We start from the raw sequence: 14,116 nt of genomic DNA, 5'->3' as shown, positions 1-14,116 counted from the left end.
GAAAGGAGACATGCAGGGACGCAGTTGACTGCAATCCCCTCCACTACTCCTAGTGAGGTACAGTGTGCACATGTATATATAAATATATATCCTCCCCGACCCCAATGGAGGTAGACATACGCGTACAACAATCAACAAACACCAACAACCAACCAACCAGCCAGCCAACCGAAGAAAAATAAAAAAAAAGCAAAATGTAGACGAAAAAAAATAATAATAATAATAAATAAAACCAAACCAAACCAACGAACAAAACATAAAAGGGTATGAATACAATGCTTCTAAATACACGCACGCACGCACACACACACACACACACACACGCACGCACACACATGTATATGTGTGGAGACGGATCTAGGTATACATCCATTTATTAAATACAGACGGATGAGTTTAGCTCTGCACTTACTAAGGAGAAGCAGGGGGCATTTGCGACTTCAATTGGGGGTTAAAAGCACAAATTTCCTCCCAGAAAGCCCGTCGCAAAAGACTATCATTCATTTCCTTTTGTTCATACGGCCATGAAAAGAGTGTTGGGCACTCGGGTTCATCCTGTTCATCGTGCAGGGCCGCCAAAAAGGGATGCTGAAGCAGCTCCGCCGCTGACTGACGCTTGGCTGGGTCAAGCTCCCACATCTTTGTGAGGATGTCAATTGCCTCCGGGTCCGTCAAACCCGGCACCAGTTCAGTCACCTCCAGCGATCCGTCTGGAAGGCCATGCAGTTTGTCCAGCGCTTCAGGGTTGTTGACCATCTCACTCGGTGGTTTCCCAATGTGAGTACAAATCAGACGTAGCTGGTCCAGCGTGTTACGACCACGAAGCACCGGCTTGCGCGTGTACATCTCCGCCATGATACATCCAACAGACCAAATATCCACCGCTGTTGTGTAATAATTGTTTTCAAGCAGCAGCTCCGGTGGGCGGTACCAGCGTGTGATGACATAATCCGTCAGCTCATAGTACGGCATTGTGACATTCCGCGAAAGACCAAAATCAATAATTTTCAGTTCACATGTAATATCCGTGACAAGGTTGGCTGGCTTGAGGTCGCGGTGGGCAACGCCGGCGCTATGTAGATACTTCAACCCACGTAGGATCTGGTACACAAAATACCGCACATGTGCACCTGTCAGCTCTTGCCTGGAACGCAACACAACGTTCATATCCACGTCCTTCAAGGGCGTGACAATGTACACATCCCGAAACTCAGTGTAGCTTTTCATGGGCGGCAAAATGTCCATGATGTGCAGCAAATTCTCATGTTGGAAAAAGCGCATCATCGCAATCTCGCGCAGCACACGTTTGCCGTCCTCCAAATCCCGAAAGACGTCACGACATTTCTTAACGGAAACCTTTTCCTTTGTCTCCTCATTGAGGCAACTGCAGGCAATGCCGTACGCACCTGTCCCAAGTATCTTCAACAGTGTGTACTTCCTCGGCACCTCAAACTGAGAACCACTCACATTATAAAGCTTGAAATCACCCACAATCGTGGGCTCACAAAGCTCCTGGTTGCTATCGTGCATGTTTTCCTCGTTCCCTAACGTGGTGCGTGTGCCTGTCCGTGTCCAGCGCCACACCCAAAAAGCAGCAGGAAAAACACACACACACACAAAACAAAAAAAAAAAAGACAACAAAGAACGGACTCTCTCTTCTAAATTACCGGCCCCACCCCCTTCTTTCTTCTTTTTTTTTTTTTTCTCCTCCCACAGACCCTCGCTTTTGGAATAGGGGCCGTAATAAGGAAAAAGGAGGCGTGACAGGTACGCTGCAATGTGATGCCCTCCCAGCCGCGGGGTATATATATATATATATATATCACCCCCCTTTTTTTTTTCCTTGAAAAGTAATACCAAAGAACGAGAGCGTCAAACTCTCCCTTTTTTCCTCACACTTTTTTTTTTCTTTTTTAAAAGAAGTTTTAATTCCCTTTGCTCTTTGGCGTACGTTTATTATTTTTATTATTATTGTTATTTTCCCTTACTCCTTTCACGGGTTAGGGGAGGAGACGGTCTGTTCACCTCTCTCTCTCTCTCTCCCTGCAGGGCGTATGAATACGGTGCTGCGGGCCCTGCTCTTCCAACCTCACACACACACACACACAAGCCAAATAATTGAGTTTCTCAACTGAGACGAGACGAGGCTGGGCGTCGGCCTCTCGTTATGCCTGCTTGTATAATATAATATAATGTATGCTATATATGTATATATATTTGTCTATCTATATATCTATATATGTATGTATGTTCAATATAAATGCCCTTTACTGCTGCGGTGAATGAAAAGGAAGATGAGGCAACAAAACAACGACAAGAAAAGAATTGTAACACAACACACATGCATGCGTCAAAGGCAGCACCAACGTCATTACATCCAGACATCGACACACACACACACACACACACACACACATACAGAGAGAGAGAGAGAGAGAGAGTAAGCTTGTATATATCTATGTATATAATCCTAAAGGACGCTCTAAGTGATGGTTGTTCAATTCACACCATCACAACCCCTTTTCCTTCTCTTTTCTCTCTCTCTCGTTCTCTCTCTCTCTCTATGGCTCCACAACACGCTCCCCCTCCCCTTCTGTTTTTCTTTCTCACTCTCTTCCTTCTATTTCCTTCACTCATTCTGTGCGTGCGTGTGTCTGTTTTTTTTTTTTTTTTTTGTGTGTGTTCGTCATGGAGGCTGCCATATTCATTTCTCTTTCATATATTTTTTTGGTACATGCATACCCCCTTATCATCTTATTAAAGCAGCAATAAATAAAATGTTAATAACAATCATCATCGGCATTGTTATCATCTCTATTTTCATCCCTATCTGTCTGTCCATCTATTTATCTATTTCTCTTTTTCTCTCTATAAATATATATTTCCATCGTTGCACGCGAATATCAGTTATTTTCTGCTCTCCCCCCTCTCACTCCCCACACACATGTACATATGCATATATGCGTTTATGAGAGAAATACAGAGGACCATATTTACGCCTTGACTTTTTAAGCATCTGCCTCATCACCCGTTTCCTTTTCCGCACTCTCCAGCATGGAGTAAAAGCCTTTTGCAATCGGACAGGCGCGAATACTTTTTTCGTTAAAGTTCAAAAGACGGATCTTCTCCAACTGCGTGCCGCGGCTCAATGCAACATACGCCTGCCCGGGAGAAAAGAACCGATGCATTGCAACCTCCACGTGAGATATCGTCAGTCCTTGTGCCTTGTGCACAGTGATGGCCCAGGCTTGCCGCAACGGGATCTGCGTGCGTGTCGCGACGACCTGATCGCCCATGTACCATTGATGCGAGTACGGCGACACAAAAGCGTACACATGCCGCGGAAGCTGCACGCTGCGACTCCGTTTCCCGTTTGCCCCATCTACCTTGTCGGTGCGGAGGGTAAGATGTTGGGGCTGCAGGTCGAGCTTCACCACCGGCAGTCGGGTGAGGCGCAGTTGTTGCGGTGGGATGCCGCCAATGTACAGCTCGAGTGGGTGCACAGACGTCGAGGGCGAAATCCCCACAAGCTGCTGCACATCACGGCAGTGTGCATTGCCATAAACACTACCGTAACTCACCTCTGCCGGCTGCCGCAGGCCGCGCTGCCGCAGCGACCAGAAAAGAGACTGCCCCAATGACGTGTCCACGCAACGAAAGGCATCGTTAATTGTGGGGAACCCCCCGCGACGCAACAACTCCTGTCCACGTGCGGAAACGTGATACCGCTCACGTGGGGCCCGCAGGACAAGCTCGACAAGCTCCAGCGGGTGCAGAAAGCCGACCACCTCCCCTACAGAACCATTCACAAGTCCTAAACGAAGCGAAATGTTCTGCAGAAGCATCACGCGGGTGCCCACCTTCAGCGCAAGCTCCGTGGGTAATGTGCTGTCGTCAAACTTCACCCACGACGGCGGGCCGGCGGAGGCGGCATCGTCCTCATCGTATTTATCGTGTGCACGGTAAATCTGCAGTGGGCGAATATCATCCTCCGTCTCTTCCATTTCACGCATCACATCCTCTTCCTCCTCCTCCTCTCCCTCATTATTGTTATTGTTTTTTTCACGGTCCTGCAGCCGTGAGGAGTAAAACGAGGAAGTTGCAGCTGTTTGCCTGGAGAAATCCCCAAGTCCCTGCGGCTCCAATGCGGCAAAGTGCTTTGCGTTGCGGGCCTCAACCTCCTTGTTTGTGGCACACAACCGCACGTAACTGCCACCTTCAACATCTTCTCCCTCCTCTCCCTCTATCATCGCCCTATTGTCTGAGTTGTCGGCGGGCTGGCGGCCCTTCCGGGACTTCGCCTTCGTCGTCTTTAAGGCCGCGCGGGACATGAGCATCTCGTACGTCTCCCCTGAAAGCACCCCAATTCGCACATCGTCAAGGACGCGTTGGAATTTCGCATCTTCGTTCTGACGAAACTTCTGCTGCAGCACAACAGTTGTGAGCCCCAGTGCCTTCCATGCATCCCCCTCGAAGCAATACCGCTTCTTAGGCCGATCCGGCATCGCTTCCTCCTCTTCCGCATCTTCGTCCCTCACCGCCTCGTCCTCCGGCTGCCGCTGCTGCGACCACTGCGTGCGACGGGGTGGAATAGGCGGGAGCTGCAAAAAGTCCCCGCACAAAATGACATGAATCCCGCCAAACGGCTCATCCGCACGGCGTCGTATCGCCCGGGCAATGTAGTCTAACTTGTCAAGCAGCTCTGGATCCATCATGGAGATTTCATCAATGATGAGGGTTTGACAGTACTTCCACCGCCCCGCAGCGCGGCGGTTGCGGCGCACCCACTTCAGGAGTTCCCGCGCCTCGCCATCACCAAACTTCACACCGGCAAAACTATTGATGGTGGACCCGCGCACATTCAAAGCAGCCACGCCAGTTGTCGCCGTGACAAAAACGGAGCGCCGCCCCCCCTCACGCATCTGTCGCACAATCTCACGAATAACAAGCGACTTGCCCGTCCCAGCACCACCCGTGACAAACAAGTTGCGTCGCTGGAGCGCCAACTCCACCGCACGGCGTTGATCATCACTGAGCTCGTCGATGCAGCTGGCAGCATCGTCGTCTTTCGCCGTTTCCTCCGTCCGTTGTGCGGTCCTCTCTGCTGCTCTGTTCGCTCCCTCCTCGTCTGCATCGTCGACCGTGTCTTTTCCCACATCGCTTCGATGTACAAATTCCAGCCGCGCGGGGTACTCTTCTTCTTCTTCTCCCGCCACGTTGTTATCATTTTCGCGTCCCTCGAGGGACACACCACGTCGCTGCTGTTTGCGCCGCATCGTCTCATCCACCAGCAGCTGCATGAACTGCTCACTTTCCTCGTCCAAAATAGCCTCATCGTCAGAAACTGAAACGGCATCTTTCCTTTTTGTCTCCTCCTTCTCTATTTGCTCATCTATGCCACGAGCCACCGGCGTTGAGTTCTGCCGCTGAGCCCCTTCTGATACCTTCTTCTTTTTCCTCTTCTCGGTCGTCGTCACCACTGACGTTGCCTTATTCTTCTTGTCCTTCATTGCCACCTGCCCAATGCGCTCCGGCACCGTATCATAACTCCCCGATTCTTCCACCGGCGCCCTGCTGTTCACCTTTGCCTCCTCCACGGTACTGCTGAAGGTTGGGCTCCCGCTCGTCACTTGACTCTTCTTCCTCCTCGTCGCTGGCGGGGGCACCAAAAACGGCGCCAACGACGGCGGCGCGACGGCACTTGTCAGTAGTCGTTCCGCTTCCCTCACCGACACGTCGGACGGTGTCGCTGCCGCCGCTGCACGGCTCTGCCTCGGTTGAGATGTACGTCGGGGGTGCCGCTTTCCCCCCTCACCACGACTGGCATGCCGCCAACAAGTAAGAACAGCTGTATGCCGCGTCGCTAGAACCGCGTGTGTCTGCCGCACCGACGCTGAGAGACGCGTGAACATCCACCCGCCCGCCCAACACAGGAGAAACGATGAATGGGCCGTATCGCACAAAACACGAGTTATTACCTTCCTTCTTTTTGTTTTATTTACACAAAAACCTTTTTTTTTTTTGCACTTTCAGCGTCTCACACTCGCTCTCTGTCTGCGTGTATGTGACTTCACACTAATTTCGGGGCGGGGCGGCGGAAAGGAGAAAAAGCAGCATTTGAATGGGGGAACAAAAAGAGGACGTATGCGCATGAATATTTGGCAAAGGCACCTGTGCATCCACACGTGCTAACCACACAAGTATATGCGTGGCGGGGGCAACACACACAGCACTCACAGAGTGAGAAGCAGGGCGAGGTGGAAAAGAGCAGCGAGCATGACTATACCCAGCGAACACTGCCACCATGTTCGCGGTAGACCGCCCTCACACATGCACACAGACGTCTATAAAAATATGGTTATATATACATAGATAGAAAAAATAAAAAAATATGTATCTTGTGTTTTACGCCCACAAATGCCTGCAGTAAAAGAAAAAAAAAAGCTCACACGTACTCCATCCTCCGAAACCCCAACTCCCCTGCTACGCTCCACTAGACTCATGCCCACTCAGTTCGCCAAATAATGTCGATAGATTGTGGCCGATGGCAACACACACAGGCAGATCAACATGCATGGAGGCAAGGGCTCCATTTCCCTCCCCACTGCGCTCTCAGATGCGGATCGGGTGTGTCTGCTTCATGAGAGGCGCGACGGTCTTAAATACCGGATCCGAAGCGTCCTTCAGGAGCTGCATCAGGATCGACTCCGACGTGGACACGTAGCACCCGTCGCCTGACCACGACTGCATCAACTGAATGGCGGTGCAGTGGTCGCCCTGCGACTGGCTGCCGCAGCCGTCCACCGCGATGGCGACTTTCTTCTTCATGTCCAGAAGCGCCGCGGCAGTCTGCAGCACACACACATGCGTCTCGAAGCCCCACAGCACGAACTGCTCCACCTCCGGCAGGTCGACAACTGACATCACTTCCGGCACCAGCATTGAGAACCGTTTCTTGGAGAAGACGTGCGCGTCAGGAGGGAGCCGAATGTCTGCGGACGTCGCTCCGAGACCCTTCGGGTACTGCTCTGTTACAACGTACACGCTGTGTGCAGTGCCCAAGGCAGTGTGGAGTGCAGCAAAGCGATTGGCAACGAAAACACAGTTGGCGGAGTTTGCCACGCGCCCCATAAACTTCTCTTGGATGTCGCAGCATAAGAAGGCCGTCTTGCACGAGCCGTAGTGCTTCAACAGCCGTGACATGTTCGCACAACACCACGCAGTGCGTCCGCCTCACTGTTCCTTTTATTTTGAATGGTCTTCTCTCTCTCTCTTTTGTTTCTTTTCTTGGCCCTTTCTGTGTCCACCTGACCTGAAATCGTCTTGCGGCACGGAGTTGCTTTCCAGAAAGAAAAAGAAAAAAGAGTGAAATGCAAGCAATTCGCACACAAATACGTTTCGCTTCTCCGCTCCCGCGCCGCGGAAGAGGCACACAGACACAACTGCGGGGATAAAGAGAGAGAGCTGTGGATGAGCACAAATGGACGGAGGGGTTACAAAACGGTGTAGAGAGAGGCACCTGTGCATCCACACGTGCTAACCACACAAGTATATGCATGGCGGGGGCAACACACACAGCACTCACAGAGTGAGAAGCAGGGCGAGGTGGAAAAGAGCAGCGAGCATGACTATACCCAGCGAACACTGCCACCATGTTCGCGGTAGAACGTCCTCACACATGCACACAGACGTCTATAAAAATATGTTTATATATACATAGATAGGGGGTGAATATTCGCCCGGGCTGCTGGTCGGATCCTGAACTTATCTAAAGAAACCAAACAAAATAGGGAAAAAAGAAGGGGGGCAAATGAAAAGACAATGGCTTCACCACTTCCTCCATGCCTACTCCAAATAAATAAGTAAATAAATATATTCCAATAGCCACACTCGTGGATTGTTGTGCCTTTTTTTTTTTTTAAATTAGAAATATTATTTATAACTTACGAATTGGCGGGCTTTGAGGGGTCTACCAGCCACAACGCCCCGCCGCAGTGTGAAGGAATCAAAAAGAAAAAAAAAAATGGAGGGTGTGTGGGTATTTTACAAAAGTAAATAATAATAAATAATAATAAAACATAAAATATTCGTCTTGCCGTTATCGGATTCCCGATTCCCTCCATCTGCGGTTCCTACAAAAATACATAATATATGATATAGTCGTAAAGAGATATACTCGTTTTATCAGTATATATATATATATGCATGTATGTATATTAATCTGGTTGGTTATCTTTTCCTCGCAAACATTCTCTTCACAAATTCCTAGAAGGAAGCATCTTGTGTTTTACGCCCACAAATGCCTGCAGTAAAAGAAAAAAAAAGCTCACACGTACTCCATCCTCCGAAACCCCAACTCCCCTGCTACGCTCCACTAGACTCATGCCCACTCAGTTCGCCAAATAATGTCGATAGATTGTGGCCGATGGCAACACACACGGGCAGATCAACATGCATGGAGGCAAGGGCTCCATTTCCCTCCCCACTGCGCTCTCAGATGCGGATCGGGTGTGTCTGCTTCATGAGAGGCGCGACGGTCTTAAATACCGGATCCGAAGCGTCCTTCAGGAGCTGCATCAGGATCGACTCCGACGTGGACACGTAGCACCCGTCGCCTGACCACGACTGCATCAACTGAATGGCGGTGCAGTGATCGCCCTGCGACTGGCTGCCGCAGCCGTCCACCGCGATGGCGACTTTCTTCTTCATGTCCAGAAGCGCCGCGGCAGTCTGCAGCACACACACATGCGTCTCGAGGCCCCACAGCACGAACTGCTCCACCTCCGGCAGGTCGACAAGTGCCATCACTTCCGGCAGCAACATGGGGCTCTGCATCTTGGAGAAGACGTGCGCGTCAGGAGGGAGCCGAATGTCTGCGGACGTGGGGCCCACGCCCTTCGGGTACTGCTCCGTTACAACGTACACGCTGTGTGCAGTGCCCAAGGCAGTGTGGAGTGCAGCAAAGCGATTGGCAACGAAAACACAGTTGTCAAAGTTTACCACACGCCCTGCCAACTTCTCTTGGATGTCGCAGCATAAGAAGGCCGTCTTGCACGAGCCGTAGTGCTTCAACAGCCGTGACATGTTCGCACAACACCACGCAGTGCGTCCGCCTCACTGTTCCTTTTATTTTGAATGGTCTTCTCTCTCCCTCTTTTGTTTCTTTTCTTGGCCCTTTCTGTGTCCACCTGACCTGAAATCGTCTTGCGGCACGGAGTTGCTTTCCAGAAAGAAAAAGAAAAAAGAGTGAAATGCAAGCAATGCGCACACAAATACGTTTCGCTTCTCCGCTCCCGCGCCGCGGAAGAGGCACACAGACACAACTGCGGGGATAAAGAGAGAGAGAGAGAGCTGTGGATGAGCACAAATGGACGGAGGGGTTCCAAAACGGTGTAGACAGTCCAAATCACGGGATTCCCACTCCTCGCCCACACAGCGGCCGGCGCAGGGGGAAAACAACAAAAACAAAGAAAAAGGAAAGAAAAAGGGAATTTATAATGCCACACGTATAAGTTTTTTAATTTGATAGGGAGTGTATATATCATATATATATATATATATATATATATATATGGACATGCACCCACCATTTTAAATGGCACGACCACGGTTGCGTACCGTGTGATGTTTTCTCGTTCATGATTCCACCGTCCCTCTCACAACGCCATCACACCCCTTCCTACTTCCCTCTCTCATTTCCTCTTCTTTGTGAGCCACAGGCGCCACGGACGCTTGAGTTGCATGTTCCTTTACTGGCATTCGTCCTGAAAGGCAGGAAAGAGTTCCTGGAAGGTTTTGTTCGCCTTGAGGTGGCGGGATTCCAAGTGCTGCTCCAACTCTGGGCGTCGCACCGTCCGCGGAAATCCCTGTAGGCACAGTGTGCACTGCACAACAGTTTTTGATTGCTCGTGTTTTTTGCGATCCTCCGCCGTGTGGGCATTGCCTTGTTTTTGCTGTTTGGCCTGCTCCCGCGCCCGACGCTGATTGGCACGACAACCGTTACCGGACGGCATAATTTCTATCGCGCTCTCTTTTATTTTTATTTAAATTTTTTTTTGTCTCTTTAATTCCTTTTCCTTTTCTCTGCCCTCCATTGTTCATTGCAGTATTGCAGCCAAATATCATCGTAAAGGGAGAAAAGGGATAATGACACCTCATGCAGGCAAGCGTACATGAGCTTTGGTTGGTGTGTTCATCCTTCCCCCCTTAAAGATACATATATAAGTATACAGAGAAGGAAAGAGACACACACACACAGAGAGAGAGAGAGAGAGAGGGAGAGAGGGAGAGAGAAAGAAAGCGAAAGACCCTTTACGCACATCTCCGCTCAGAGATTGTGCAACAAGGGCGCACGTTTCATGCGTTCCACGCACTTCTCCCGTTCTCGTGCTTGCCGCAGTTGTGTCTCAAACGACTTCACGGTGTGCAGGAATTCCCTCAACGTCCACACCGCCTCCGTGGCACTGTCGCGGTGCAGGAAGAGGTGCGACTGAATCTGCGCGACGCTCAACACATTCAACGGGATCTGTTCCGCAAACTCGGCCCGAAGTTTGTCATCGGCGTCCGGAAAAAATTTCCGGAACAACTGCTGCGCCTGGTCACGTGACAGCAGCCCAATCTCCAACTTCACATCACATCGCCCTGGACGTATGAGAGCGTCATCAAGACGCTCCACGTGATTTGTTGTCATAAACACAATTCTTCCCTCCTGCGCCGCCACACCATCAAGCGCGTTGAGTAACCCGCTCATCGTGATGTGGCTGTCGGCGCTAAATGCACGATCAATGTCTTCAAGCAACACGATTGAACGCAGCGGGGCGCTGTTCAACAGGCCCACCAACGCCTCATCGCTCAGACCGCGACTTGACAGACTTAAAGGACAAATGGAGAGACGCAACTCCCCTGCAAGCGCCATAACAAAACTGCTCTTTCCGCATCCTGGTGGGCCATGCAACAGGTACCCACGGCGATAGGGCACACCGAGGTCCTCGTAATACTTGCTGGACTGCAAAAAAAGCTTCACATCCTTCAAAATCTCCGCACTTGTGTTACCGTCCAGCACCACAGAGTGCAACGGACGACGACGTCGTGGCTCCTGTCGCGTCCACCGCCCACCTGAGTTTTGGTAAATAACGGTGTGGTCACTATTCCGCATGGATGTGAGTCGACGGGCATCCTCCAATATTTCCTTCATGATGGTTGACGTCAGTCCTATGGTGGACAGCTGCATGGTCTCTAGCACATCATTACCCATCGCTTGTGTCTCCACACGTCGACGCTGCAGCATCATAGGCCTGCCATTGTACCAGAACCAATGCCGAACATTCGTGCATGGTGCGTAGAGACACTCATGCGAAGACTCATCATTAGAAAAGATGGTCGTGTTGCGTGTAGTAACACTCATCTGCTGAACGTAAAAGGCAGGGTTCTGCGCCAGCCAGCGCACCATCCACACATAACTCTCGTCTTGACTGGTAACCTCCATGGAAACAACAAAGCGACGCCGCATCGCTGTCTGCATGACGGTAGAGAAGGAACGCGCCGCTGCTCCCGCAAAGGTGAGAAGATATAGCCCCGCACCAGCACTGAAAAACGGGTTCTGCAGCAGGCCCTTCAGCGTGCGGATGACGACGCCGCCGTTTTCACCCCATCCCTCTGGCAGCAGCGCGGTGAAGTCGGAAATGCGCGACTCCGCACTTGCTGTGGGGGATGCGGCGGCCGTAAGTTGGTTCATCGCAGCGGAGGGGCGTCAGTCACCAACAACAGAGGCAGCGTCACCCAACCGAGCCACACACAAACAACCCAATTCGTGATTCCCAAACCCTCCGCCTTCCTTCCCTCTTTTCTTTTCTTTTCTTTTCTTTTTATTTTATATTTTATTCCCCACACTTGACAACGTTTAAGAGGTGTTGAGGAGTGAGAAGAAACAAACGACTTCCTCAGCACAACACTCACCCCCTCACCCCTCTCTCCCCCCGTAAAACAAAAAACAAAAAACAAAAAAGGACACAATGAGCATTGCATGGCGGACTCAAAGAGAACATCGTCTCATCACCATCCCTCCCTCCCCCACTTTCCTCCACTGTCAATCATACGGCCGACAGTAATAAAACCGCTTGCAAAAAAAAAAGAAAATGATAAAATTTACATAAAAAAAAAATGGTGAGGGAAGGGAGATCACTCAGGCATGAGCCCGTTTTGATTGTAAACTACTTTTTGAGGAGCAAGAAATATATATATATATGCATATACATTCATATGAGCGACACATATATATATAGAGAGAGAGAGAGAAAAAAAAAAAAGAAAAAACCGCGGTCTCGATCTTGTGACTATTCTTTTTTTCTTCCATTCCCGCAAATATTATTTCAGGCAACGTACAGAAGCACCAACATCAACAAACAACGCCTCGTTAAAAGTGGCAGCGGCCATCGTGGCACGGATGCCTGAATAAAGCGCCCTCCCTTTTTTCTTTCCATCTCTCGGATTCCCCTAGCCCTACCGCTGCGACACGACATCACTTTCGATGATGGATGCTGGTTTCATGTATTCCAGCCTTTCTGTCACGACCCGCCGGGCTGTATTACGGCGCCAGGCGTGGGACTCGTCCACAACACCATCCTCCGCGTTGTTGTTGCGGTTTTCCTCATCGTCGCCCGGCATTCCGTCATCGTTGGACTCGGATGTGAACGACCTCTTTACAGAGGGCCATGATGAGGCAAAAATTGCGGGAAGCCATACATTTGTAAAGGCTGCGGCAATCATCGGCAGCTCATCAAAAAATCGACTAAATTCCTTGAAATTGATGTGCGAGCGACGCATCATGTGCAGCGGAATGGCTGACTTCTGGTGCGCAAGAAGCGCAGGCGCCTTGCCAGCCTTCGCACGGCGCTTTCCTTTCATCTGTGAGCGCAGGTATTCCGCCTCCTCTTCCTGCAGCATCAACTCCATCGCATCGCCAAGCGCCTTCACAATGGAGGGTGTCACCACCGCGTGCTTCCCCTCGCAGTTCTCACGGCGAAAAAGACGTATTGTGTGCAGAGTTGTCTTGTGTATAAACCCATCGCTCTCCAATACACCAAAGCAAACCGATCGCACCGCCTCACGGATCTCAGGGCCGTTGATTATAGCATCTATCGCCGCCAGTATTTCTCGTACACGAACCGACGGAGAACAAATAACTTCAGACGCGGCGGCAGTTCCCAGTGTAATTGTTGTCATAGACGTGGTGGCACCTTTGTTCGCACGCGAAGCGAAGGCGGCACGACGAATGATCGACTGACTTGCACCCGGACCCGTCGCTGAACGGCGTAAGCTTGCTGGCAACGTCCCGGTACTCGTGAGGGGACTGGGGGGTCCCAATGTCGCAGACGTTCCTGTTACCAACACATGCGACGTGTGTTGAGATGCACTCCTCCTTCGTGCACGTGGGATAACGGCACTCACGCTGAACGACCCATCGAGGCGGCGCTCCGTCTCACTCCCGCCAACCTCCGCCGTCGATGACGTCTGCACAAGAAAGAAGAACGCCTCAAGAGCCTCCTCGTCTTTTACGTCAAACGGTGGACGTTTTAATACCGCAATGAAAGCGTCAAATGTAATCATACCTCGATCGTCGGATGCCTCTAACAATGCCTCCAGCAGAATACGCAGATTTGCTGCCGGAGCCCCCTCTTTTGGTTGTTCTTCTTTTTTCCCTTTCTGCTTCTTCTTTGTAGGAGAACTCTTTTGACCGCGCGGCAGTGTGGTGCTCCTTGAGCGTGGCAAACCACCACTGAAAGAGGAGATTTGCGCTGCGGCGCGTACGGATCGCCGCCGTTGCTCCTCCGCCTCTTCCAATTCCTTTTTGCGCTGCAGCGCGGCGGGGTTCATTTTGTAGTAACATGCAATGAACGACTCCTCCAAGTCAATCAGCACGACGTCACGGGTTCGTAAGGACTTCCCAACAGGGGCCGGCAAGTTGCCGGTGGCGGACCAAGCCGAGTCGAGTGTCGTCGCAAAGTCGCGTTTTTGCAGCGGCCGGAACAGCGTGTTGTAGTAGTCATTCATCGTCACACTCTGCGAGAGGAGGGCCTGCCGTTGCCGTAGTTCTTCCGCACGTTTCGCCTCTTGTGT

The 14,116-nt window shown here is 51.0% G+C and overlaps 6 protein-coding genes across 6 annotated transcripts, besides 20 other annotated features; all 6 read right to left on the bottom strand.

Moving 5' to 3' along the window:
• Window positions 1-14,116: a sequence feature (heterozygous, non-Esmeraldo-like haplotype).
• Window positions 141-170: a microsatellite.
• Window positions 176-260: a sequence feature (T-rich).
• Window positions 288-336: a microsatellite.
• Window positions 412-1,530, bottom strand: Tc00.1047053509553.60 (mitogen-activated protein kinase 3, putative; the record flags this gene model as incomplete). Its single annotated transcript, XM_802722.1, has 1 exon — window positions 412-1,530. One exon carries the CDS (start codon window positions 1,528-1,530, stop codon window positions 412-414), a length of 1,119 nt encoding a protein of 372 aa, XP_807815.1.
• Window positions 1,804-1,824: a microsatellite.
• Window positions 1,955-1,980: a microsatellite.
• Window positions 2,202-2,250: a microsatellite.
• Window positions 2,389-2,421: a microsatellite.
• Window positions 2,421-2,442: a microsatellite.
• Window positions 2,529-2,564: a microsatellite.
• Window positions 2,587-2,675: a sequence feature (GA-rich).
• Window positions 3,010-5,913, bottom strand: Tc00.1047053509553.50 (PIF1 helicase-like protein, putative; the record flags this gene model as incomplete). The annotated part of the gene is made up of 1 exon (XM_802721.1): window positions 3,010-5,913. The coding sequence occupies one exon, from the start codon at window positions 5,911-5,913 to the stop codon at window positions 3,010-3,012; it is 2,904 nt and encodes a 967-aa protein (XP_807814.1).
• Window positions 3,986-4,044: a sequence feature (GA-rich).
• Tc00.1047053509553.40 (ribonuclease mar1, putative) lies at window positions 6,614-7,204 on the bottom strand (the record flags this gene model as incomplete). The annotated part of the gene is made up of 1 exon (XM_802720.1): window positions 6,614-7,204. The coding sequence occupies one exon, from the start codon at window positions 7,202-7,204 to the stop codon at window positions 6,614-6,616; it is 591 nt and encodes a 196-aa protein (XP_807813.1).
• Window positions 7,732-8,014: a mobile genetic element.
• Window positions 7,909-7,943: a sequence feature (AT_rich).
• Window positions 8,054-8,089: a sequence feature (AT_rich).
• On the bottom strand, window positions 8,495-9,085 carry Tc00.1047053509553.30 (ribonuclease mar1, putative; the record flags this gene model as incomplete). The annotated part of the gene is made up of 1 exon (XM_802719.1): window positions 8,495-9,085. One exon carries the CDS (start codon window positions 9,083-9,085, stop codon window positions 8,495-8,497), a length of 591 nt encoding a protein of 196 aa, XP_807812.1.
• Window positions 9,537-9,574: a microsatellite.
• Window positions 10,033-10,058: a sequence feature (AT_rich).
• Window positions 10,258-10,308: a microsatellite.
• On the bottom strand, window positions 10,329-11,735 carry Tc00.1047053509553.20 (ATP-dependent chaperone, putative; the record flags this gene model as incomplete). The annotated part of the gene is made up of 1 exon (XM_802718.1): window positions 10,329-11,735. One exon carries the CDS (start codon window positions 11,733-11,735, stop codon window positions 10,329-10,331), a length of 1,407 nt encoding a protein of 468 aa, XP_807811.1.
• Window positions 11,841-11,866: a microsatellite.
• Window positions 12,232-12,281: a microsatellite.
• On the bottom strand, window positions 12,500-14,116 carry Tc00.1047053509553.10 (hypothetical protein, conserved; the record flags this gene model as incomplete). The annotated part of the gene is made up of 1 exon (XM_802717.1): window positions 12,500-14,116. A coding segment is annotated over one exon (1,617 nt), but the record flags the coding sequence as incomplete, so codon positions are not given.

This window comes from Trypanosoma cruzi, genomic scaffold (assembly GCF_000209065.1).
Source record: "Trypanosoma cruzi strain CL Brener 1047053516273 genomic scaffold, whole genome shotgun sequence".
In the NCBI taxonomy this organism is placed as follows: Eukaryota; Euglenozoa; class Kinetoplastea; order Trypanosomatida; family Trypanosomatidae; genus Trypanosoma; species Trypanosoma cruzi.
Note: the sequence above shows the minus strand (reverse complement) of the source record. Positions and strands in the feature narration are given on the sequence as shown.